This window comes from Rattus rattus, chromosome 18 (assembly GCF_011064425.1).
Source record: "Rattus rattus isolate New Zealand chromosome 18, Rrattus_CSIRO_v1, whole genome shotgun sequence".
NCBI lineage: Eukaryota > Metazoa > Chordata > Mammalia > Rodentia > Muridae > Rattus > Rattus rattus.
This window is the reverse complement of record NC_046171.1, coordinates 24,717,365-24,744,793: the sequence shown is the minus strand read 5'-3', so window position 1 is coordinate 24,744,793 and position 27,429 is coordinate 24,717,365. Positions and strand designations below refer to the sequence as shown.

General features: G+C 41.5%; 2 protein-coding genes across 4 annotated transcripts in view; both read right to left on the bottom strand.

Annotated features, from left to right (window-relative positions):
- The window catches only part of P4ha1 (prolyl 4-hydroxylase subunit alpha 1), a 1,160,453-nt gene that overhangs the window by 483,857 nt on the left and 649,167 nt on the right, over nucleotides 1–27,429 (bottom strand). The gene's annotated exons all lie outside the window — the stretch shown is intronic.
- Ccdc138 (coiled-coil domain containing 138) overlaps nucleotides 7,451–27,429 on the bottom strand; it is an 82,118-nt gene continuing 62,139 nt past the window's right edge. Inside the window, exons 14-16 of the mRNA XM_032888375.1 lie at nucleotides 16,087–16,263; nucleotides 11,550–11,688; nucleotides 7,451–9,593 (exon numbers count right to left, since the gene is read on the bottom strand). Of these exons, the coding sequence (XP_032744266.1) occupies nucleotides 9,428–9,593; nucleotides 11,550–11,688; nucleotides 16,087–16,263 (482 nt within the window). The 3' untranslated portion in view covers nucleotides 7,451–9,427. The remainder of the gene's footprint in view (nucleotides 9,594–11,549; nucleotides 11,689–16,086; nucleotides 16,264–27,429) is intronic.

The following is a 27,429-nucleotide window of genomic DNA, read 5'->3' as shown; positions in this document are numbered from 1 at the left end:
GAGAGAAAGAAGGAGGAGGAGGAGGAGGAGAAGGAGAAGGAGGAGGAGGAGGAGGAGGAGGAGGAGGAGGAGAGAGAGAGCGCGCAGGCAAGCAGGAAGCAGGACAAAGCTATAAACCTTTGAAGCCTATCCCCTGTGACAGACATCCTCCGGCAAGGCTACAGCTCCCAAACATTCCATAACAAACCCAAACAGTGCCAACAACTGGAGACTAAGTGTTCAAATGCATGAACCTGTGGAGGACATTTCTCATTCAAACCACCGTAGGTGGGATTCGTGAAGACCTGTTCATTAGGAGAGAAGCAGGCTCTGGGCAAATCATCAGGGATGGGCCATCAGTTGCCAAACTCTGGAGCTACAAGGATTTAAGTCCCTCTTTTCTTAAAGCCAAGGGCCTAAGGGTTCAGAGTTCCAGGAAGTCAACTATTTGTACAACTCTCAGAGGTTGCAAAAGAAAGGCAGCTGACCCCAGCCCTAGATACCCAGCACTTGCAGAAACAGACAGGAGACCTCCTGTCCCCTGTAGTTTCAAATTTTAGCTCATCTAGAAAACAGCAGCTTACTTCTGCCCTGTGAGACCCTATTGCCCACTCCTTAGCCTTAGCTGCAAACCCCCATTCCAGTCATGCTGCCCTGGCTACAGTGCCATTGTCTCTTGAGATGCCCCTCTTGCTGTTAAGGGTGGTCTGAATTTTCATCCTTTGTTTCCTCTGTAAATTCTATTCTTACACTTCTGATGCGGAAATTCAGGAAGGTCTCTCTGGAAGGGTGTAGTCCCATCTGGCCTCTTCTTTGCCAGGCTTCTCCTCTCTGTCTCCTGTATCTTCTTTTTCCTTTGTCTTTCTGAGAGTCACTCTGCCCTCTGAGTTTGCTAAGCTTGTATAGTGACAGATATAATACCCAAAGAGACCTCACCTCATCTAGAGCCACATTCTCAAGCTGCCTCATTCCAGTTGTGTGGTTAAAGGGTCTTGCCTCAACTCTTTATTGGCTAATCAATTCTTTATGGGTGCTAATCTCACATTTTTTCTTATTCTTCAACCTGAACTCTGGCAGGCAAGAGGGCCATCATTGATGTTCCCTCCCAAAGTTGGCCATTCTCCATGCTGAACACAGAGAAGGTAAGAGCCCTGTTGATCTACCAGTGGTACTCTGGGACTTCATTTCAGACCTAGGTCTCTCATTCTTCTTCATAGTTCCCTCAGGAACACCGGTGACACTCTTGGGAACTTTGTTCCAATAACATATCTGACCTTGAGCGATGCTTTAAGTATGGAACTATCCCTGGTCCATGTAGGCCCATTTAGGTCTATATAATGAGCAGTAGCCCCTCTGTTACATGCAGTTACATAGAAATCACTGTAAAGAATACTCACGAAGCTAAAAATAAATCTAACATATGACCCAGCTATGCCACTCCTTGACATGACTAAGGAATTCAACATCATACTCCAGATACTTGTTCAACCATGTTCACTGCTGCTCTAATCTCAGTATCTAGGAAATAGAAACAAACTTAATGTCCTACATACAACTCATGAATGGATAATGAAAATGTGGTAAACACACACTATGGAACACTATTTAGCTGAAAAGAAAAATTAAATCATGAGTTTTGCAGGTAGATGGATGGACCCATACAGATCGAGAGTGACCAATTCAGACTCAGAAAGACAAGAATCACATGTTCTCTCTCATTATAGACTCCTAGTTCCAAATCTTTAAATGTGAGTACATAGCCTGTAGTAACTACAGAAACCAGGAAATTAAAACAGAACCATTACTAGAATAGGGAAACTAGGGAATAACAGAGAGGAATAATAGGGTACCAGTGATCTGGTCAGAGAAGTGAGAAGAGGGAGCAGGGCCCTAAGAGAGGGAAGGGGGTAAATATAGAAGATGGGAAGGGGAATAAAAGGGAGCCATCAGGGTACAAATGACATGACAGGGAAATGAGGAAAGGAGGCAAGAGTGAGAAAGAAATACAGAAAAAGGAGGGAATCGGGTAGAATAACATTAAAGATGTTCAAAAAAGCCACAGTAAATCATACTATTAACTATTTACCAATACAGAAACACACACACACACACACACACACACACACACACACACACACACACGCCTGCAAACATGCACGCACACATGCACATAAAACAAAACCAAAATCAAAAAGGTCCAACCTCCATGTAACTATTTATAAACACACACATTCAGTTTTAATGATTATTTTTTCTCATCTGGGTTGTTGATGTTCCCTCCAAGGGTCAAAGACCAGCTAAACAAAAAACCTTCCATACCAGACATAGGAGCCTTCTTTTTGAGTTGCTGGCCAGGGCTTTCCAAGAAATTCCCCAAACACCCAGTCTCTTGCTGTTGCTCTTGGTTACACACCCCAACCACAGAGGTAGAAGGTAAATCCTAAGTGCTGAAGACACCATGCCCTTCATAAACAGGGCCCAGAGACCCCTGACCTGAAAGCCTCATCCCTAAGGACTAGCTTTTATGATATCAGCAGGTGCCATGCAAGTTTCCAAAGGAGGGAGGCAGCCAACAGTCCTACCCAGCTATGACCCAGGAACTATATCAACAACCAGCATAAAACAATAACCTTAAAGGTGCAGTAGTGGCACGCATACCCTGGCAGTAACCAACAGTCCTCTAATTGGACTTAGGATCCACTCAACAAGAGAAAGACCATGCCTGGGACTGGAAACCTAGCCAACTACTCAGTGCTAGTTGAAATCATGGCTATTGGAGGAGAATTTACAACCAATAATTTAAGCCAGCATACTCCCTAATGACAATCTATAAACATTTGCTCTTATATCCACAGAGAAGTGTAGTCTTCACCCTTCATCAAAAAACAGTCGGAGACTATTACAGAAAACCACAGTTGTCCAAGTCCTCATCACAGACATAATAGCAAGACTTGGACTTTCTTCTTCTCTACAATCAGACTACTTCCTAAATCTCACAATTTCTAACCATGTTCTTTAACATCAAAAAGAACCTACATATCCCCTGCCATCTCCAAATCCTCTGGCAAAGTAGAACACATGAACTATATAGTAAGAGTTCCTAACCAAACTATCCAGACTTGCAGTTAGACTAGATCAAACTCCTCCCACTGGTCCTTGTGAGAGTCCCTTTGATGGAAGCCCTTAAACCTAAATACCTTTGAACTTTTATATGGCAGATATAACCCTTATAACCCTGTGAATGCCAGCTCTTTCCTTTTCACACTTAACCCCATGCCCACTCCACTTTCCTCTCCTTCAATACCTCCAACAAGCAAATCCTCTTAACCTAGGTAGACCAAAAGGTCCTATACTCTCTACCTAACCCAAAACTCCATCTTGAAGCAATGTTCCACACACATCAAATACCTACAACAAAAATGGAAAGGGCCATTTAAAGTCATTCTCACTACCTCCACAGCAGTGAAACTCCAAGGATGTCTAAACTCAAGATGCTCCTACCCCTGTATAACTATATTCTACAGACCCAACTTCTCTCTGAATCTCTAGGCTTTCTCCAGTCCAGAGGAAACTTCTTTGGTAGTCTCATCCTCCCACAATTGTTTTTGATCCAATACCACAGGATCTCTGGCTTATACCATGGCTAGTCATAACATCTGACAAACTTCTGGATGCCACTGACATCCTTTAGTTATAAGGCAGCTTCCTCTCCTTCACCCCTGATCAAGTAGAGTTTGTCACACTGACTCTTCATTTCCTTTTATTCACTCTTTCACGCCCCCTCCCTTCTCACTATACCCTAAAGGGTCAAATAAATCTAGTGGCTAATGGGCCTACAGACAACATAAAATCAGTGGTTGACATTTGGAGATGGGGTCAAAATGCTGGACTCTCAGACACTCTAATAGTAACAATAACGTGAAGCTTTCTATGATGTTAGCCAAAGCAATTCCCAGAAAACAGATGTGACTAAAAATATCCCCTTAGCTGCCCTCCATCGAGGAACCTGTTTTCTCTGTTTACCCTTGCTTTGCTCAATAGTGCTGGGTCACTTGAGACACCTTACTCCCCTCCCAGAGCACCTACATCTTCAGACTCATACTTTCCCAAACTACCTAAATGAAACTCTCTGACTTTTGTTTACTGTTTGTTTGTTTGTTTGAAGGAAGGATTTGTTGGTTGTAGCCCTGGGTGTCCTGGAATTCACCTTAGAGTCCAGACTGACCTCAGACTCAAAGATCCCCCTCCCCCGGGATTAAGGTGTGTGCCACCACCACCCTGCTCAACATGTTTAAAGAAACACCATTCCTTTGTCTCCTCATTTCACCTCTCCCAGACAGCATTTCCCATACCTCTTTCTGCTTGCTTACTTCCTCTGGGTTTTCATCTCACTCCTAATACTGACATCTCCTAAATATATACATGTCAGGTCCAAAGGTTACCCCACACTACTCCCCAAAAAGGGCAGGCCCACTGATTTGGTTCAAAGTTGAGTTTAGGCCCAACTTAAACTAGAGTACAGCAGGGTTTCAAAGTCCATGCTGGTCTCCAGGCTCTTATGGTCCCTATTCACAGTACTCATTATATACCTCAAATATAGTCCATGCTAGCCTCCTGGCCCCGCTCCTCTCACCCATTACTCCAGCACTGTGCTAACCCCAAGACTAGGCTGTTCCAGATCCCTGTATACTCATATTCATTCTCTCTCTCTCTCTCTCTCTCTCTCTCTCTCTCTCTCACACACACACACACACACACTAAATCCTCTCCAAGGAGCCATTTCAGTGGGTTTTTTTTTTTTTTTTTGTCCCTTATACATATACCATATACCAAACAAACTAAAAAGAGTGTCTGGTTTTGAGTCCAGAAACATACAGGGAGATTTCCGGACTGGTCTAGGGGGCCTGACAAAATGAATCATGATCAACCAAATTTCTACAGCATAAATAAAAAACTATCCTCCTCCCCCACAGTGACTGCTTTAAAGGACCTTACTAAGCCCAGGTGACCCTAGTTTATCAGGCCCCCTTATGTGTCCAGAGGCCTTGCTTCCCTTCATCCCTCCTGTTGGTTACCTCCTGCCATGTCAAGGCAACCTTGTCTTCACTATATTTCTCCCCAAAAGGAACACATAAGACTCCCCTATAAAACAAGGTTCTTCAGAAAATGTCTGTCTTACTGTTCTTCCAGCCTTCTGTCTGTTTGAATCTACCAAAAGTTCCCAATATCACTGAGGGCAAGAGAAGAGACCCAATTTCCCAGGGCTAGTTAAGTCTTTCCCAAAACCCAAATCCTCCCCATTCACATTGGATCCCACTCCCAGTTGTTGGCTCTTAACACCTCCACACCTTACCAGCTTTTCCTTGACACTAGTACCTTCCACCTAATTCAGGAAAAGCCCGCAATTAACTAATCTCGCCTGTCAGGCTACAGCCTTTCACCACCTTGTCCCTAGGGCACTTGTTTTCCTTATGGCACAACTGGAAAGGTAAACTGCACCCAAGAACCTGTTTCACCCTTACCCACGTCTCTCATACGGCACAGGGCTCTTGGATCTGGTGCTCAAACGCATACCTCTATCTGCCTGATAACTAGGCAGGGATTTGTATGCCCTGGCCTGCTCTTGCTTAGCACTCCTCTCATCCTTCCACATAACCCAATCCCCATCCTGGCCTCTTCTCCAATAAACACCAAAAAAAGCTATCCGATTCATCCCCTTACTAACAACTCTTGGAATCCTCTATAGGCTTGGAACTGAGTGGCAGGCCTCAGAATCTTTACAGCAGTTAACTTCTGTCTCTCTAGCACTCTCCAATAGAAATAATGTTGCTTCTACACCAACAAATCAAAACTAGTTTAGGACCCAAAGACATAGAAACGAGGCACAACAAGTTTCACTCCGGACAGGCCACCCCCCCAAAACACACACCCACTCCCTCCTACCCAGGCCCCTCCCTTCCTCCAGATACTTACTTTTTTTTTTTCTTGTTTAAACTCTATACAGAGATTCTGCCTGAAGTGGGTACTGCTATCACCCAGTCTACCACATTAGACAAGATAAAGTCAATGCTCCTCTCAGATACACACACACACATACACACACACACACACACACACACACATACACACACACACATACACACACACAGGGGGGGAGAGATACACATATATACACATAACACATGTCTTAGGGTTTGATTGCTGTGAAGATACACTGAGACCAAGGCAACTCTTATAAAGGCAAACATTTTATTGGGGCTGGTGCACAGTTTCAGAGGTTTAGTCCATTATCATTGTGGTGGGAAACACGTGTGTATATGGGGCACCATTTCTTTGGATGTAACTACTCCCTGATAGGGGGGATTATTATTTTGAGATTCTTGGGTCTGAAGTGACTCTGATCTAGAAAAAGGCAAATTTCCACCTCTCCTTAAAACCAAGGCTCTAAACTGGGCTCAAGTTCCAGGAAGTCAGCTATTTGTACAATTCTTAGGGGTTGAAAAACAAAAGCAGCTCGTTCCAACCCCAGTGATTGAAGAAACGACAAGCAGACATATCTTTCCTCCTGTAGTTAAAATACAAACTTATCCAGGAAAAAACAGCTTATTTCCCCATCCTATCCCGAGTGAAGCCTTGTCCTTCCTTTCCTTACTCTTAACTGTAAAACCCCACTGAGATCATGTGCTGTGCGTGCTTACGTTCTAGTCACAGTGCTGCAGGGGTTTGGGACGCCCCTGCAGGCTAAATAGATCCTCTTGCTAGTGACACAGTCTGAATTATTGCTTCCTTTGGCCATTTCAATTCTTGCAGGGCTAGCCCAGCGGGCTTGGGCCTGAGGAAACAGAGGGAAAGTTAAAGGTCTAATGTCCTTTGATTTGCCAAGGCCAGTAGGAAGTTCAGGTTGGCATCCCACCAGAGGAGGGTGCAGAAGAGGCCCACATAACACTGAAGCACAGCTAAGCAGACCAGCAGCAGGCAGCTTGCATCCTGTCTCTTTACCGAGACTGATGGCTCTGCAGAGGCTTTGCATCTGTGGCAAGGGTGACAACTGACAGATGGCCCCAACTACTCTGTCTGCAGCCCCAGCTCCTGGGCATCCAGGTCCACACTGGCTGGCTCTCCTGCCCCAGCTGCTGATATCTAATGTGTGGGAAAGCACAAGGATGCAGCTCTGGTGTGTGCTGGTGTCTGGTAGAGATGAGAAGTCAGATGCCTGGCAAGGCTCAGTACACACTGGGCCCCTAGCATGTGATCCTAGATTTACCTCACAGGACGAACAGCAGGAGAAGCCACAGGCATTCCTCTGGTTCTGCCCCCTTAACCAGCTCCTATGGAGTTATCAAGCAGTGCTTTTAGACTTTCGTGTAAACAACTATAAACCTTAAGACATAAAGTATTACTTCTTAAGTCTTAAATGAGCTAACTCCTTTGATGTTTACATTTCTACTGGAACTGACCAGTCTGAATAGAATTAGGTAAGAAAAACAAATCTTTAAGTAGGCTTTGGATTCCCTAACAGCAGGCTTCTGTTAATGTTTCAATTTTTAGACAGGAAAAGTTACAGCAATGGGTTTCAACTAACTTGGAAATTCTTCGGATTTTAAAAAACACTTATGTGTTTGAGTGTTTTCTCTGCATGTATGCCTGTGCACCACACACGCATGCCTGGTGCCTGGAGAGGCCAGAAGAGGGCAGTGGATGCCCTGGGACTGCGGTTACAGACTGCTATGAACCACATGTAAGTGCTGAGAAATGAACCCAAGTCCTCTGGAAGAGTAGCCAGTGTGCTCTTAACCACAGAGCCATCTCTCCAGCCCCACCGATTCAGATACTTTTATAAATAAGCATTACTTAATTTTAAGGTTTTGAGTTAATCACAGTTTTAAGCTAATTGTTGGGGGACAGAGTTTATACCACATCATTATTCTCAATTCCCAGTCTGCCGTTTGAAAATAAGGCTACACTCAGACCTTGTCAGAGATGCTTCTTACTGCAATAGGAGGCAGTTAATGCAGGAACACACACTGGCCAGCGTGTGGAGGACCAGGGACAGAGTCCACCACATGGACAACTACACTGCTGGGAAAAACTCAGGGAGCCGTACAGAGGAGGTGAGGAAAGGCTCTACGCCCAGACAGATTAGACTGAGGACTTTTAGCTTCCAGGAGAATTCTAAGACGATGACGATGATGATAACTGATAATGATGATTCAATAATTAGTGGCATTGGAATTTTGGTGAGGATTACATTGAATCTGTAGATTGCCTCTAGTAAGACAGTCATCTTCACAACAATGAACGTTCTAATCCATGAGGAGGTCTTTCCATTCTCTAGTGCCTTCCTCCATTTTTTTTCTTCAGTATAGTCTTTCATTTCCTTGGTTAGGTGTATATTTTTCATGACAATTGTGAGATTCTATTCCTGATTTCTTCCTCAGAATGTTATTGGCATTCAGTACAGCCATGGCTTTTGTGTGCTGATTTTGTATCCTGCCACTTTGCTGAAAGTGTTTATCAGTCTAAGAGTTTTCTGATGGAATCTTTAGGTTCTCTTCTACATAAAATCATAGACTCTATAAATTAGGAAACTTTATTGCCTTCTTTTCTTATTTGTATTCTTTTTACTTATAGCTTATCCTAATGACCTGGCTGAGACTTCTAGTACTGTACTGAACAAGAATGGAGAACACACATCATGTTCCTAGTTTAACCCAATTTCATAAAGTATGCATCCAATGTCATAAAACAATGTTGTATAAACCATATATACTCTTGGGCTCGAGTTATAGCTTAGCATAGTACCTGCCTAACAACCACAATGCAAATAAAGGTAAAAGAAAAAAAGAATGAACAAATACAAGGTAAGTACTTAAATGGTGTGGTGGCAGACATGTTAGTTCCAGCACTTGGGAGCAGAGGTAGGAGGCTAGGAGTCCCAGGTCAGCGTGATTTACACACCCAGTCTGTCCCAGGACACCCAGTGCTACATAAAACCCTATCTTTAAGAAAATATGTTATCAAGAGAAGGGATTCTACTATATTAAGGGAAAAATGATAACGGTTTATTTCCACATAAGGACAAATTATATTCCAAATATTCACATAATTTCAAGAAAGACTTTTCCTATATTTTTTTATAAAATATAACCCTGTTGCCTTGCTTGCTGACCCTGATGCCTTGAATTCTGAAAAAGCCACCTTGTACATTAGTATTACCTTAAACTGAAACATTTAAAACATCCATACCTTTTGGGTCTCATTTACAAAGCTGAAAAATCTTTCTAGGTATCTTTCATGATAAATGATGCTGTTGATAATTTTACTCTGTGGAATTGTACTTTGGTGATTTTTCCACTTTTACAAATAAAGAACACATATACATACATAAACCACACACACACACACACACACACACACACACACACACACACACACACACACACTCACTCTAATGGCCTATACTGGAGACCAGGGAGTTACATTTTGTCAAACCCAGATTGAACAGAGTTGAATTGAGGTTAATACAGAGAAAGGCGTGCTCTGGATGTGTTGTCCTTTGTATTTCCTGAAGCATTAGGTGAATGGTGAAAACTTCAAAGAGCTTCTTGTTACTCCTGTAAAAGAATGGGCATATTACTTATTACTTATAAACTTGAGAGAATTATGCAAATGTGAGGAAACAGCACTTGCTTTTTAAAACAACGGAGAAAATGGCTGACTACAGGATTAAGAAGCTAAGAAAACTAGGTTTTATGAGCTAAGCCCAGAGTGGAAAAACATTAAAGGCAAAAAAAGAAAATAGTTTATATCCTAAAAACTGATCCAAGTTCACTAACAGAATAAAACTGCTAGGAACAAGGAACCCCTGCTTCCCACAGTTAGACAGAGCCTAACAGTTACCTTAAGGATCTAAAATGGCAAATATACTATTTTTCATTTTCTCTCTGACAGACATTCAAGCTTGGTGTCATTCTGAGCGCCTTTAATCCCAGCACTCTGAGGCAGAGGTAGGCAGATTGAGTTCCAGGACAGCCTGGTCTACACAGCAAGTTCTAGGGTAGTCAGGGCTACACAGACAGACTTTGTCTTACAAAACAACAGAAGAAATAGGAGAAGGAGGAACAAAGAAAGAAGAGGAGGAAAAGGAAGAGGAAGAAAAGAAGAGCAGAAAAAGAAAGAAGAAAAAAAGAAGGCATTCAGTAATTTCATTTTAATTAGAATCCTGTCCTAAATGTAAAACAGAACTCCACCATATTTTATTTTCTTATCTGAATGTATCTCAGAGAGAAATTATCAAATAGCTCCACATTAACGAAGGTAGAGACGGGTGGTTTCCTGGACTCATTGGTCATGTAGCCTAGCCAATCAGCAAGCTCCAGGCTCAGAGAGAGACCTGGTCTCAAAAAAGAAGAGGAAGACACTTCCTCAACCTTGAGTTTCCACATACACAACACACACACACACACACACACACACACACACATACACGCATACAGAGAGAGAGACAGAGAGACAGACACACAACAGACACACAGATATACACACACAGACACACAGACACACAGACACTGAGACATACACGCAGAGACATACACAGTCACAGATACACACAGAGACGACACACACAACACACACACACACACACACACACACACACACACATTCAGACACACAGACAGGCACCAAAATGCAAGTTTACTATCACTTTGATTTTCTCATTTGTCTCATATAAAATATCAGTATACAGTGATTTGTTCTGATGTTATCACTTGATTAATAACCTTGTTCTTATTAGAAGAGCCATGCAGTTAATCCTGGGTTCCTAGTACCATAAAAACAAAAAGCAACCCCCAATATACAAATAATCTCCCTCTCAACCTTAAGAAAGCCGTTTTCTTGGTTTTGCATGCTGTTTGATATTTAAAGTTCATGAACTGAATCAACTGAGAAACAACAATATATATTCAAAGACTAATGTCCATTATTAAATCTGTGTCTTTAAAGTGTGTGTGTGTGTGTGTGTGTGTGTGTGTGTCAGAAAACAGTATGTGAAAGAGTGAGTGTGTGTGTGTGAGTGTGTGAAAGTGTTTAAGTATGTGTGTGTTGTTTGGTACAGGCATGTGCAGGTGAGTGTATGCATAAAGGACAAGGGAGGATGTCTGGTGTACTACTATCTACCACTCTCTGACTTGTTCCTTTGGAACAAGGTCTCTCACTGAACCTGATTGCACACCAAGGCCTGCCGATCCTCCTGTCTCTATCTCCTATCTATCTCACAGTGCTGGGCTCAAAGGTACACATAGCCACACTTAGTCTTTTATGTGAGTCCTGGGGTTTAAACTCAGGTTCTTGGGCTTATAAAGTACCTACTCTTACCTGCTGAGCCTCTGCCCAGCCCCAAATATGTGGTCTTTGATTCTTAAATTTTTACATCTATAGACTGGAAATCATGATCACATTAGAATGAAGTAATAAGTAAAACCGGCTTGAGATTGAGACTGAAAAAGCAACCCCAATAATGATCACAATATAATTATCAATTAAGAATGTTACAAAAATGACTTCCTTACTTGATTTTGGAAAGCTTCTGTAGGATAATGCTGAGCTTTTCTAGGATGTGAAGATCAAGTTTAGGGGTTCGCAACAGCACAGAACAAGTACGAAAAAACAGAGAGTTGCTACAGGCTTCCAGGAAAGGCTGCAGGGACTCTGCAAAACAAGTCACCATGCTTTACTGTATGAAAAGGAATATAAAAAGTTAATTATAAAAGCAAAATCAGACCCATGTGAGTCATGCATCAACACTGGCTTGGACTGTCATGCTTTCATCCTTAAACTTTGGGACAAAATTATCATTTGAAAAGCAAAAACAAACTCTCGTTGGGCGTCACACGGAGCAGGTTATTATCTAATACAAAGCGTGCTTGAAAGGAAAGGAGAACATGTTTCTTCAACGAACTTCTAACTGGAAGCCCAGTCCAGGTGACTGCAAATAAGCCATTCTGTTGATGTAGAAAAGTAGTTTTCTTTAAACCCATAACAACTCTGTATTAGATAGGAAAGGACATTCTGAGCCCAAGAGCAGGCAGAAACTTGAGGATCAAGAGTTTCCTGTGAGACTCCCTAGGATGTGAGAAGCTACAACTGTGAGGTCTCAACAACGTGACCACCTAAACGTGAGCTGTAACAACAATTTAACAACAACTGGTGAGAAAAGGGGCATCAGGTTTGAGAAGAGAGCACGGAAAGGCATATGGGAGGGTTTGAAGGAACAAAGGGAATGGGGCACAATGTAATGATATAATAACCTCAAAACAGAATAAACAAAAACTTGAGAGTTAACATAAAAATGAATTTATCTGTAAAATTAAAATCAAAATAAAAACTAAAATAATCAAAACAAGAGAAATTACAAACTTAAAAGAGGAAATGAGATGACTTTGCTTGCTATGTGCCTTAAGACTGAAGACATTACTGAGTTGTTATAAATCAATTAGAACCTATTATTTTTAACTGTCTGTAACTCCAAGATCTGACAGTCTCACATTGACTTATATACGGTCAAATGCACATAAAGTAAAAGTAAATTATTTTTTTAAAAATGAAACTGTGTGTTTAAGAACCATGCAATAGAGATGCATGCAAAGGTAAGAAGTCCTATTCATTCATTGTGTTTATTACAAGATAATATATGAAAATACTTTGGAAGCATAAGTTACTGGTACTGGCTACTTAGGGGAGGCTGAAAAACAACACTAACAACAAAAATCACTCAGTGTCAAATCGTACCCTTTAAAACCATTTCTTCAGTAAAAAGCCTCTGCAAAGGCTTTTTTAAATTAACACAAGTAAGTTATTTCCCATTATAGCTCTGCATTCCTCTTGCTTTTTATATGTAGAAACTTGGAAGGCTTGTATGTTACTATCTTGAGACAGTAATGATTAAAATAAACTATTGAAGTAACAAAATGTAAAGCCATAAGGAAAGCCAGGGCACCAGAAATCGGCCGGTGGAAAAAGAAAGGAGTGTATGCGAGCTATGGAGAACTAGTGCTATGCAGCTACTTCCTCTAAACAGAAACATTCCCTTTGGAAAGGAGAGAGGCTCAGGAGCCACCTCCCTCAAGAGGACCTCACAAGCACACGTGACCCCCAAGGTCCCTCCCTAACAGATATACAAGCACTAACATTGCTCTTCCTGGAGCTGCTTGCAGTTTGTGTACTGTGATCCTTACCCATGCTAGGATGGGCATTCTGGTCGCTGCCATCCATACTTCTATAGCATGCTTTACCAACCACCTTCTGATTGGTTTTCCACAAAATGAAACCCATACCTGTCGTATTATCAGTCTCAGAACCTATGGCTAAACAGGACTTAGGCCATAGGGAACACTACCTACTATTATTATTTGCTGAATAGACAAAGTGTTCAACTGACTCCTAGTGATTTACCATACACTTTTGCTGTTGTTTTTCAAAGCAGGGTTTCTTTGTGCAGCCCTGGCTGTCCTGGAACTCATTTTGTAGACCAGGCCTGCCTCTGCCTCCTTAGTGCTGGGATTAAAGGCGTGCACCACCACTGACTGGCTTACCACAAACTTTTATTTGTACTAGATTTTTTTTTTTTTAACACAGAGACCCACAATTGGCCAAGGTACAGAAAATTAAACGACTATAGAATGCTCAGCTCTAAATGGAACACTTACACTGCATATATCCTCTCGAGGCTCAGGATCACTGAGGAAGAAAAGGCAATAGTGCAAGTGCCAGAGGCAGTGTACAACACAAGGCAGCAGCGTCCTCGGGACACATCAGGGCATTTGTGACAGTATGTGCAAGACCTGTGCAAACCTGCACCAGACCAAATCACAGCATGAAGCTGGGAGTTAGGCATAAAATCCCACCCTAACCATGGAGCAATTAGCAACTGCTAGCTAACTGCTGAGAGGGCAAGTCAGTCTCCTCTAAGAGTATAAGCCCTGGTAAAGCCAAACAAGCTCCAGGGGAGGAGCACACATGCAAGAACAGCTGGGCAGCACCAACTGGTCTGGGTGGAAGGAGAACAAATGAGTGGACAGGATCTGAGATGAGTTGGGGAAGGGAGTACGCATGATCAAGAACAAAACACACTGTACTAGTAAAAGTAAGAAAAGGAAAATAAACACTGAACGTCTAGATGAAAACAGAAAATTCTGTTCAAGACACTAAGGTGGGCAAGAACTTTCTGGACAGAACTTCAACAGCACAAAAACTAGTCCTCAAAATCAACAGACAAAAATCTACATGAAAATAATATTCTGCACAGCACAGGAAGCTATCAGCAGAGTTCACAGACATCCAGAAAATGGGAGAAAACCTTTCCAGCTACATTTCAGATATGGGGCAGATAACCAGAATTTACAAAGAACTGCAGAAAGTAGATGCCTAGGAAATAAAATTGCAAATTAGCAAATGGGGAAGAAAGGAAGGAAGGAAGGAAGGAAGGAAGGAAGGAAGGAAGGAAGGAAGGAAGGAAGGAAGGAAGGCAGGCAGGCAGGCAGAAAGACGAATGACCAATAACAATTTTAAAATGTTCAATATCCCTAGACATCAGGGAAATGCTTTGCGATAATGCCTCAGCCCAGTCAGAGTAGCTGCCATCAAGAAATCTGACAAACGTTAGAGGATGCAGAGAGAGAACTGTTCTTCTGTTGTTCCCACTGCTGGTGGGAGGCCACACAATCATGATGGAAATCAGCTTGGTGGGTCCTCAGAAAACAGACCCACCATATGCTACAGCTATTGTCCTCCTGGGCATATGCACAGAACTCCTGATGCTATAGTAGGGAGGTCTGTACCCCATGTCCAGTGCTGCTATATTCAATACAGCAGGGAAATGCAAGCAACTTAGGTGCTCTTCAAAAAGTGAATGAGTAATAAAAATCTAAACATACATAAAAGGAAGAACCACTATTTAGCTCTAAAGAAAAACAAAATTGCAAAACTTGTATGTGCATGTGTGTGTGTGTGTGCATGTGTGTGTGTGTGCATGTGTGTGTGTGTGTGTGTGTGTGTGTGTGTGTGTGTGTGTGTGTTATATGCAATTAAGACCTTTGAATAGTCTCTCAAGGCATAACACATTTTCAGTGCAAAGTACATACTTCATGGACATTGGCCACTTTGTGATTCCAAGAGGGGCTGCTACCTGACTGGGAGATATAAATTTAAAATTGTAATTTTCACTGTTTAAATATTCCTATAAGATGTAGTTCTTTGTAAATACTACTCAATTTAGTGTATTTTATTTTTTAAATATGAATTTTAGCTATCCAGTTAACACAGAATGAAGTAGGAAAGATGTACGAAGTCATCATAATTTTGAAATTTCTGAGAATTCCTGAGATACTGATTTATTGTCCCTGAATCTCAAAGAGATTTGAAATTTGAAATTTAAAAATACGAGAAGCTGTTGTACAGCCACTGATATACAGTATATCCTCCAAAACTAAATACAGACCCACTCTATCACCCATCTACACTAAGTCAGCCCAGCACAGAGCTTTGTGCATCCATGATTCCCAACAACTGGGAAATGGATGAATCCTTCTATGTCCATCAGCAAGGGAGTTAATGAAGAAAATGTGGCACATACACATACTCAAGGGGATTTTATGCAGCATAAAGAAAAACAAGATCATGACATTTCCAGAAAAGATGCAAACAAAATTGTGACAAATGAAATAGACAAAGATCCTATTACTTCTCATACAAGGAGCTGACCTGTAGATTATAGAATGGGTATAGAGCTCTGTCTATAGGTTTGTTTCTGCAGGATACTGAAATAGAAGGGGAATCATGAGAGGGGAGGAAGACATTGCAGGGGATGTGGGAAACAGAAGGGACAGCAGGAGACATGTGACAGGAAGGGACAGAGGAGGACTAAGAGGAGGAAGAAGGGAACCAGCTACACATATGTATCATCATTCTGTGCGCTGGTCTAAATAATAACTTTGAAAGCAGTCATCATTTACAGCTCTGTGCAGCGGTACCGGGAGTATGGGGCTAACATGTTGTGATCAGAAGGACACCCTAGTGTCATTTCTCACAGACACAAAGATGGAAGCTCACTTGACTCTACTGTCATCTGAAGCAGGCTGTCGATGACGTTGGACAAGAGCCCTTTACTGGATATTCTCAGGTGTCTCAGGATTACTGGAACGGCTTGGTACTCCAAAAATAAGATTTTTCCTTCATCTGTCTTCAAGTCCAAACAAAGGGAGTCAAAGGCTTGAGCCAGGTAGTCAGCTAGAAACAACATAAACAACCACCAACTGTGTATCAGTTATTCAATCAGAAACAGAAGGCTAAACAAAAAGGAACCATCACTTTAACAAAAATGTAAAAGAAGTAAATCACAAGAGACCAGAAATTTAGGCTCATCCCCTCACTGGTTTATTAGAACTCAGTGGGGAAGGAGAAAGGAAAGGCAGTCCAATTACAATGGGGTAAACTCATTTAGCACATGCCTTTAATTCCAGCACTCAGGAGGCAGAGGCAGGCAGATCTCTGTGAGTTCAAGGCTAGCCTGGTCTACAGAGCAAGTTCTAAGACAGCCAAGGCTACACTAAGAAACCCTGTCTCTTAAAACCAAAAAAGAAAAAAAAGGCCCAATTTTTATACTAAAAAAGTAATAATATTAAATAGTACAGTAGTGTATATTTCCATATTTGCTTGTAATTACCACACGCTTCTATGAACTTAAACACCATTAGTATTTATATCTTTAAATAGCTTCTAAGATCTTATACCTTACTACTGATTTCCAAATGCCTCCTCATTTAAAACAATAACAATACACAAACTTGCTCAGTGAGTTTTAAACAAGGATTTCTGTCTCCAACTAAAGAATAGATACCACACCATTCAAAAACAACTTCAAAAAGACTGGGTGATATATCCTCTGGCCTACTACATTCTGGAACCCACACATTATTACGAATAACAGCAAGATTTTTACCAATACCAGCACAAGAATGGCACTTTGAGATCAGATTCCTTAACCCCCTACCTTGGAAATGTTTCACATGTGACTGGCACACCACTAATAATGAGCAGCACTGACTTAATTAGAACCAATGCAAAGAAAAAAATCAGAGACTTGTATCATTACACTTTGATTCAGCAGATACTCCCATTACGTGTACAACAGTTTTACATTGCTTTTAAATGTGTAAAATTTATGTTCCAAAAGTTCCTTCAGTATATCATTCCAATAAATTTTAAAAAGCCCTGCTGTTCACATAACACTGAATTACCTTTTTAAAAATTAATATTTCTGTTAAACAGAGAAAGACTAACAGTGTCTTGGGCCCAGTGTATTGGCATAAGCCTTTCACAAAGCATGCAGAAGCAGGTAGAGCTTTATGAGTTCCAGGCCAGCTGGGGCTATATAGCCAGACCCTATCTTTAAAAGAAAATAAGTGTGTCTGGGTTCCAAAGTCCCATGTTCTAAACAGAATTCCCTAGAGGTGGTAGGTGAGCTGTTGGTTGGGGTACAGGAGGGGCTGGAGACCACCAGGACAAGATAGTGACACTGCTCTCAGTTGCCCCTCAGAGCTAGATGACAAATGAGACCCTATGGCTGAAGACATCACACACATTGGCTGTAGAACAAGTGCTCAAGTTGGCCCCAGGCAGCTTCCTTGCTGCCTTCCTCAGTCCACTCAGGCTGCTGGAGGTAACAGTCCTATACAGCTGGGAACCTGACAAGCTACAATACCAATCTGCCAGGCGAGCTGGACCACTGGAGCAATTGTGGCATGACTCGGATGCTCTGGTGAAGTACGTGAGTTCAGTTTCCAGCTGCCGTGTTCAGTGGCTCACAACCCCCTCTAACTCCAGTTCCACAGGAGCTGACACCTCTGGCTCTCACAAATAAAAAGGAATAAAGAACACTAATGCCACTTTACTTAATCTTTCACTTAAAAATAAACTCTGCAAACAAATCGCTAGGTTCTGTTCGGATTTAAATGGCTCTCAGCTCTCGTTTGTGCATGTTTGCCTACTCATGTCCATGCAGAGGACACACTCAGGCATCGTTCTTTCCTTTTTTTTTTTTTTTAAATTAAAATACCAATTACATCATTTTCCCTTTCTCATTCTTCCCCAAGCCCCATGTACTCTCAAATTCATGGCCTCTGGCCTTTTTTCTTTGTTTTGAGCTGGTGTCTCTCACTGATCTTGAATCTCAACATTTTGGCTACACAGGCTGGCCACCTGTCTATAGCCTTAGTGCTGTGCTTGGCTTTCATATGGATGTTAGGGACCCATCTCAGGCCCTTATGCTTGCTCAGCAGACACCAGAATCACCAAGTCATCTGCCAGCTCAAACTTTTTTTTTTTTTTTTAATTAACTTGATTATTTCTTATTTACATTTCGATTGTTATTCCCTTTCCCGGTTTCCGGGCAAACATCCCCCTAATCCCTCCCCCTCCCCTTCTTTATAGGTGTTCCCCTCCCCATCCTCCCCCCATTGTCGCCCTCCCCCCAACAATCTAGTTCACTGGGGGTTCAGTCTTAGCAGGACCCAGGGCTTCCCCTTCCACTGGTGCTCTTACTAGGATATTCATTGCTACCTATGAGGTCAGAGTCCAGGGTCAGTCCATGTATAGTGTTTAGGTAGTGGCTTAGTCCTTGGAAGCTCTGGTTGCTTGGCATTGTTGTTCATAAGGGGTCTTAAGCGCCTTCGCAGCTCAAACTTTTTTAAAAAGCAACAATATGGATATAGTAGACAAGCCTGCTGTCTTCACAGAAACGAGCTTCGCCACACTGCCCTCTACTGTATTTGAGATTATCTGCAACAGCCAGCATGATTAGGTGCTTAATTATCACAGGGCTATTAGTTATTTTACTAGTCGTACTACTTAATACTACTAATGTTAATAATCTTACTGTACAGCTCTGCCCGGTCTGGAACATCATGTGTAGACCAAGCTAGCCTTAAATGTGCCTGAGTTCCCTTGCCTGTGCTTCTCTAGTGTTGACTGCACATGTTCACTACTACATCCAGCTTCGTGGTACCTTTTGTTAAATATTTAACTAACAAGCTTAAAAGGCGGTCCATCTTTCTTCTTCAAAGTTTGCCTTTCTTCTTTTTATTCTTTTGTCTTTCCGTTTAGTCTTTTAGTCTGGTCTTTTGCTCATATACTACAGTTTATTATTTTTGTGTTTTTATGGTATTTGTACGTATTTGTGTTTCTTGTGCTGTTTCTTTTTATTTAACAATTTGTTTTGTTTTGGCTGTTTTTTTTTTTTCATCTTTATTATCTTGGATATCTCTTATTTACATTTCGATTGTTATTCTCTTTTCCGGTTTCCAAGCCAACATCCCCCTAACCCCTCCCCCTTCCCTTCTCTATGGGTGTTCCCCTCCTCCCCCCATTACCGCCCTCCCCACAACAATCCCGTTCACTGGGGGTCCAGCCTTGGCAGGACCAAGGGCTTCCCCTTTCACTGGTGCTCTTACTAGGCTATTCATTGCTACCTATGAGGTTGGAGCCCAGGGTCAGTCCATGTATAGTCTTTGAGTAGTGGCTTAGTCCCTGGAAGCTCTGGTTGGTTGGCATTGTTGTTCATATGGGGTCTCAAGCCCCTTCAAGCTCTTTCAGTCCTTTCTAAGATTCCTTCAACAGGGGTCCCGTTCTCAGTTCAGTGAGAACATTCGCCTATGTATTTGCTGTATTCTGGGTGTGTCTCTCAGGAGAGATCTACATCCTGTTCCTGTCAGCCTGCACTTCTTTGCTTCATCCATCTTATCTAGTTTGGTGGTTGTCTATGTATAGGCCACATGTTGGGCAGGCTCTGAATGGGTGTTCCTTCTGCCTCTGTTCTAAACTTTGCCTCCGTATTCCCTCCCAAGGGTATTCTTGTTCCCCTTTTAAAGAAGGAGTGAAGCATTCGAATTTTGATCATCCGTCTTGAGTTTCATGTGTTCTGTGCATCTAGGGCAATTCGAGCATTTGAACTAATATCCACTTATCAATGAGTGCATACCATGCCTGTTTTTCGGTGATTAGGTTACCTCACTCAGGATGATGTTTTCTAGTTCCATTCATTTGCCTATGAATTTCATAAAGTCATTGTTTTTGATAGCTGAGTAATATTCCATTGTGTTGATGTACCACATTTTCTGTATCCCTTCCACTGTTGAAGGGCATCTGGGTTCTTTCCAATTTCTGGCTATTATAAATAAGGCTGCTATGAACATAGTGGAGCATGTGTCTTTGTTATATGTTGGGGCATCTTTTGGGTATATGCCCAAGAGAGGTATAACTGGGTCCTCAGGTAGTTCAATGTCCAATTTTCTGAGGAACCTCCAGACTGATTTCCAGAATGGTTGTACCAGTCTGCAATCCCACCAACAATGGAGGAGTGTTCCTTTTTCTCCACATCCTCGCCAGCATTTGCTGTCACCTGAGTTTTGATCTAGCCATTCTCACTGGTGTGAGGTGAAATCTCAGGGTTGTTTTGATTTGCATTTCCCTTATGACTAAAGATGTTGAACATTTCTTTAGGTGTTTCTCAGCCATTCGCATTCCTCAGCTGTGAATTCTTTGTTTAGCTCTGAACCCCATTTTTTAATAGGGTTATTTGTCTCCCTGTAGTCTAACTTCTTGAGTTCTTCATATATTTTGGATATAAGCCCTCTATCAGTTGTAGGATTGATAAAGACCTTTTCCCAATCTGTTGGTTGCTGTTTTGTCCTAACAACAGTGTCCTTTGCCTTACAGAAGCTTTGCAGTTTTATGAGATCCCATTTGTCGATTCTTGATCTTACAGCATAAGCCATTGGTGTTTTGTTCAGGAAATTTTCTCCAGTGCCCATGTGTTTGAGATGCTTCCCCACTTTTTCTTCTATTAGTTTGAGTGCATCTGGTTTGATGTGGAGGTCCATGATCCACTTGGACGTAAGCTTTGTACAACAAGCATGGATCGATCTGCATTCTTTTACATGCTGACCTCCAGTTGAACCAGCACCATTTGCTGAAGATGCTATCTTTTTTCCATTGGATGCTTTTGACTCCTTTGTCAAAAATCAAGTGACCATAGGTGGGTGGGTTCATTTCTGGGTCTTCAATTCTATTCCACTGGTCTATCTATCTGTTTCTGTACCAATACCATGCAGTTTTTATCACTATTGCTCTGTAATACTGCTTGAGTTCAGGGATAGTGATTCCCCCAGAAGTCCTTTTATTGTTGAGGATATTTTAGCTATCCTGGGTTTTTTGTTATTCCAGATGATTTGCAAATTGTTCTGTCTAACTCTCTGAAGAATTGGATTGGTATTTTGATGGGGATTGCATTGAATCTGTAGATCGCTTTTGGTAGAATGGCCATTTTTACTATATTAATCCTGCCAATCCATGAGCATGGGAGATCTTTCCACCTTCTGAGGTCTTCTTCAATTTCTTTCTTCAGTGTCTTGAAGTTCTTATTGTACAGATCTTTTACTTGCTTGGTTAAAGTCACACCGAGGTATTTTATATTATTTGGGTCTATTATGAAGGTGTCGTTTCCCTAATTTCTTTCATGGCTTTTTCTTTTTGTAGAAGAAGGCTACTGATTTATTTGAGTTAATTTTATACCCAGCCACTTTGTTGAAGGTGTTTATCAGCTTTAGTAGTTCTCTGGTGGAACTTTTGGGATCATTTAAATATACTATCATATCATCTGCAAATAGTGATATTTTGACTTCTTCTTTTCCGATCTGTATCCCCTTGACCTCCTTTTGTTGTCTGATTGCTCTGGCTAGAACTTCAAGAACTATATTGAATAAGTAGGGAGAGAGTGGGCAGCCTTGTCTAGTCCCTGATTTTAGTGGGATTGCTTCAAGTTTCTCTCCATTTAGTTTAATGTTAGCAACTGGTTTGCTGTATATGGCTTTTACTATGTTTAGGTATGGGCCTTGAATTCCTATTCTTTCCAGGACTTTTATCATAACGGGGTGTTGAATTTTGTCAAATGCTTTCTCAGCATCTCATGAAGTGATCATGTGGTTTTTATATTTCACTTTGTTTATATAGTGGTTTGATAGTTTTCCGTATATTAAACCATCCCTGCATGCCTGGGATGGAGCCTGCTTGATCATGGTGGATGATTGTTTTGATGTGCTTTTGGATTTTGTTTGCCAGAATTTTTACTGAGTATTTTTTATGCTTCGATATTCATATGGGAAATTGGTCTGAAGTTCTCTTTCTTTGTTGGGTCTTTGTGTGGTTTAGGTATAAGAGTAATTGTGGCTTCATAGAAAGAATTCGGTAGCACTCCATCTGCTTCAATTTTGTGGAATAGTTTGGATAGTATTGGTATGAGGTTTTATGAAGGTCTGATAGAATTGTGTATTGAACCCTTCTGGACCTGGCTCTTTTTTGGTTGGGAGACCTTTAATGACTGCTTCTATTTCCTTAGGAGTTATGGGGTTGTTTAACTGGTTTTTCTGTTCCTGATTTAATTTTGGTACCTGGTATCTGTCTAGGAAATTGTTTCCTGCAGATTTTCAAGTTTTGTTGAATATAGGCTTTTATAGTAAGGTCTGATGATTTTTTGAATTTCCTCTGATTCTGTAGTTATTTCTCCCTTTTCATTTCTGATTTTGTTAATTTGGACACACGCTCTGTGTCCTCTCGTTAGTCTTGGCTAAGGGTTTATCTATCTTGTTGACTTTCTCAAAGAACCAACTTTTGGTTCTGTTCATTCTTCTATGGTCCTTTTTGTTTCTACTTGGTTGATTTCAACTCTGAGTTTGATTATTTCCTGCCTTCTATTCCTCCTGGGTGTATTTGCTTCTTTTTGTTCTAGAGCTTTTAGGTGTGCTGTCAAGCTGCTGATCTATGCTCTCTCCTGTTTTTTTCTGCAGGCACTCAGAGCTATGAGTTTTCCTCTTAAACAGCTTTCATTGTGTCCCATAATTTGGGTATGTTGTACCTTCATTTTCATTAAATTCTAAGAAGTTTTAAATTTTTTCTTTTTTCTTCCTTGACCAGGTTATCATTGGGTAGAGCATTGTTCAACTTCCATGTATATGTGGGCATTCTTCCCTTATTGTTATTGAAGACCAGCTTTAGCCCGTGGTGGTCTGATAGGACCCATGGGATTATTTCTATCTTTCTGTATCTGTTGAGGCCTGTTTTATGACCAATTATATGGTCAATTTTGGAGAAAGTACCATGAGTTGGTGAGAAGAAGATATATCCTTTTGTTTTAGGATAGAATCTTCTATAAATATCTGTTAAGTCAATTTGGTTCATGACTTCTCTTAGTCTGTCTATGTCTCTGTTTAATTTCTGTTTCCATGATCTGTCCATTGATGATAATGGGGTGTTGAAATCTCCTACTTTTGTTGTGTGAGGTACAATGTCTGCTTTGAGCTTTAGTAACGTTTCTTTTATGTATGTAGGTGCCCTTGTATTTGAAGCATAGATATTTAGGATTGAGTTCATCTTGGTGGATTTTTCCTTTGATGAATATGAAGTGTCCTTCCTTATCTTTTTTGATGACTTTTGGTTGAAAATCGATTTTATTTGATATTAGAATGGCTACTCCAGCTTCCTTCTTCAGACCATTTGCTTGGAAAGTTGTTTTCCAGCCTTTCACTCTGAGGTAGTGTTTGTCTTTGTCTCTGAGGTGTGTTTCCTGTAGGCAGCAGAATACAGGGTCCTCAATGCGTATCCAGTTTGTTAATCTATGTCTTTTTATTGGGGAGTTGAGACCATTAATGTTGAGAGATATTAAGGAATAGTGATTATTGCTTCCTGTTATATTCGTATTTGGATGAGAGTATGTTTGTGTGCTTTTCTTCTCTTTGTTTTGTTGCCAAGACGATTAGTTTCTTGCTTTTTCTAGGGTGTAGCTTGCCTCCTTATGTTGGGCTTTACCATTTATTATCCTTTGTAGGGCTGGATTTGTAAAAAGATATTGTGTAAATTTGGTTTTGTCATGGAATATCTTGGTTTCTCCATCTATGTTAATTGATAGTTTTGCAGGATACAGTAACCTGGGCTGGCATTTGTGTTCTCTTAGGGTCAGTATGACATCTGTCCAGGATCTTCTGGCTTTCATAGTCTCTGGTGAGAAGTCTGGTGTGATTCTGATAGGTCTGCCTTTATATGTTACTTGACCTTTTCCCTTACTGCTTTTAATATTCTTTCTTTATTTTGTGCATTTGGTGTTTTGACTATTATGTGACAGGAGGAGTTTCTTTTCTGGTCCAATCTATTTGGAGTTCTGTAGGCTTCTTGTATGTTTATGGGCATCTCTTTCTTTATGTTAGGGAAGTTTTCTTCTATGATTTTGTTGAAGATAGTTACTGGTCCTTTGAGCTGGGAGTCTTCACTTTCTTCTATACATATTATCCTTAGTTCTGATCTTCTCATTGAGTCCTGGATTTCCTGTATATTTTGGACCAGTAGCTTTTTCTGTTTTACATTATCTTTGACAGTTCTCTTGATGATTTCTATGGAATCTTCTGCTCTTGCTCTCTTCTATCTCTTGTATTCTGTTGGTGATGCTAGTATCTATGGCTCCTTGTCTCTTCCTTTGGTTTTCTATATCCAGGGTTGTCTCCCTTTGTGCTTTCTTATTGCTTCTATTTCTATTTTTAATTCCTTCAGCTGTGTGATTGTGCTTCCCTGGAATTCTTTCAGGGATTTTTGTAATTCCTCTCTATAGGCTTCTACTTGTTTATTTATGTTTTCCTGTGTTTCTCTAAGGGAGTTCTTTATGTCTTTCTTGAAGTCCTACATCATCATGATCAAATGTGATTTTATATCTAGATCTGGTTTTCTGGTGTGTTTGGATATTCAGTGTTTGCTTTGGTGGGAGAATTGGACTCCGATGATACCATGTAATCTTGGTTTCTGTTGCTTGGGTTCCTGCGCTTGCCTCTTGCCATCAGGTTGTCTCTGGTGTTACCTTGTTCTGCTATTTCTGACAGTGGCTAGTCGGTCCTATAGGCCTGTGTGTCAGGAGTGCTGTAGACCTGTTTTCCTGTTTTCTTTCAGCCAGTTATGGGAGCAGAGTGTTCTGCTTTCAGGTGTGTAGTCTTTCCTGTCTACTGGTCTTCAACTGTTCCTGTGGGCGTGTGTCCTGAGTCCACCAGGCCGGTCTCTTGGAGCAGAAAAGTTGGTCTTACCTGTGGTCCCGTGGCTGAAGTTGCTCATGGGGGGCTGCTTTTGAGCTCTCCGTGAGGGTAGTAACCAGGAGGGCCTGTGCTGCCTTTTCCCTGAGACCCCGTGCACCAGGGTTCCAGATGGCGTTAGGTGTTTTCCTCTGGAGTCAGAAATGTGGGTAGAGTCTAGTCTCTTCTGGCTTCTCAGGCGTGTCTGCCCCTCTGAAGGTTTAGCTCTCCCTCCCATGGGATTTGGGTACAGGGAACTGTTGACCGGGTCCCTTCAGGTCCAGGCGGTATCTGGACCGCAGGGGACCTGCCGTTTGAGTGGCTGTTTGTTTTCAAAAGAGAAACAGGAGTGGAGTGATGTTGGTGGGGAAGATCTTGGAGAAGATGAGGGGGAAGAAATCATGATCAGAATATAGTGGATGGGAAGCTGGAGAGGTGGCTCAGTGGTTAAGAGCATTGACTACTCTTCCAGAGTTCCTGAGTTCAATTCCCAGCACCCACATGGCAGCTCGTGGCCATTTGCAACTCCAGTTCTAGGTGATCTAGGTCTGATCTTCTGACCTACATGGGTATCAGACACACACCCAGTACGCATATATGCACATAGGCACCACATTCATCCAATAAAAAGAAACCTTTTTAAACGAAAGATAAAGGATTGACATCACTTTAAAACAGTAAAAGAGAAATCATCCAGCAGATAATAGATCAAGGCTGTGGACATAAAATCTATAGAAAAGAAACTGTAAATTACATACTTACATGCAAAAGATTAAGCTTGTAGTGGTGTTACACACCATTAGGTTCCAGCACTCACAAGGCAAAGACAAGAAAATCTCTGAGTTCAAGGCTAGCCTGGTCTACATAGTTAGACCCTATCTCAAAGATAAAACAAAATAAAATCATTATATGGAGCCATATTTTCATTAAATAAGACTGGAAAATACTAAAAAATCAGTAACCCTAAATGCTGGAATGGATGGTTCAAGAAATGGCAACACACACGCGCGCACACGCGCGCACACACACACACACACACACACACACACACACACACACACACACGGGGTCGGGGGGGTATACTCATACATATAGAGACACTTCCCCAAACACAATAAACACAATATATACACATACATCCACACACATATTCACACACAGACATATCCACACATATATACAAAACGGACATATGTTAATATGTGCAGTGACAAATTTAAGAAATGAGTGAAACTTCCCATTGGTAAGTAATGACTGGCTTAAAAATTTTTTAAAAAAAGCTACACAGAATACTTTAAAAATAACAGATTCAGTATATACATATGAATCTGGAAGTTAAATAAATAAATTTATGATTAAAAGACATGGGCTCAGCATGGATGGGAAGGAAGCAGGCTCTAGAATCCCACATCTAGGTAACTAGTGGCAACTGAAAGAGAAGACGTGGCCTGGGAAACAACTCACATTCCAGTAGATGGCTCTACACCCACACACATCCAGGTAGTAGTGAGTGAACTGGGTGAGTGTACTGGCTGGTTTTGTGTGTCTCTTGACACAAGCTGGAATTATCACAGAAAATGGAGCCTCAGTTATGGAAATGCCTCCATGAGACCCAGGTGTAAGGCATTTTCTCAGTTAGTGATCAAGGTGGAAGGACCCAGTCCATTGTGGGTGGAGCCATCACTGGGCTGGTAGTCTTGAGTTCTATAAGAAAGCAAACTGGGCAAGCCAGAGGAAGCAAGCCAGTAAGAAACATCCTTCCATGGCCTCTGCATCAGCTCCTGCTTCCTGACCTGCTTGAGTTCCAGTCCTGACTTCCTTTGGTGATGAAACAGCAACGTGAAAGTGTAAGCTGAATAAACCCTTTCCTCCCCAACTTGCTTCTTGGTCACGATGTTTGTACAGGAATAGAAACCCTGGCTAAGACAGTGAGTTTAAAAAGAAGAATTCATAAAGTTGATGGGAAACATGGTAAGTATAGAGGGAAAATCAGGAATGAGGGAAAGTACATTATATGGCTATATGGGGAGGGGCTAAGGAGGTACTAGCAGGTGACAGCTGCTGGTGGAGGGACAGCTACTTTCCTTTGAGGAATGGCCATTGGTAGGTTACCCATGCACATCTGGGCACATCAAGTCTTCAATAGAGATCTCTTGGAGAGGCACAGAGAACACCTGCACACCTTCAGACCAGTCTGTCATCAATGGCTGAGGAGCAATGAACTCAGGAGCTGGCACAGTCCACTCATCCCATGAGTGGCACAGACTCCATGGCCCAGACTTCTCAGCAGTGGCTT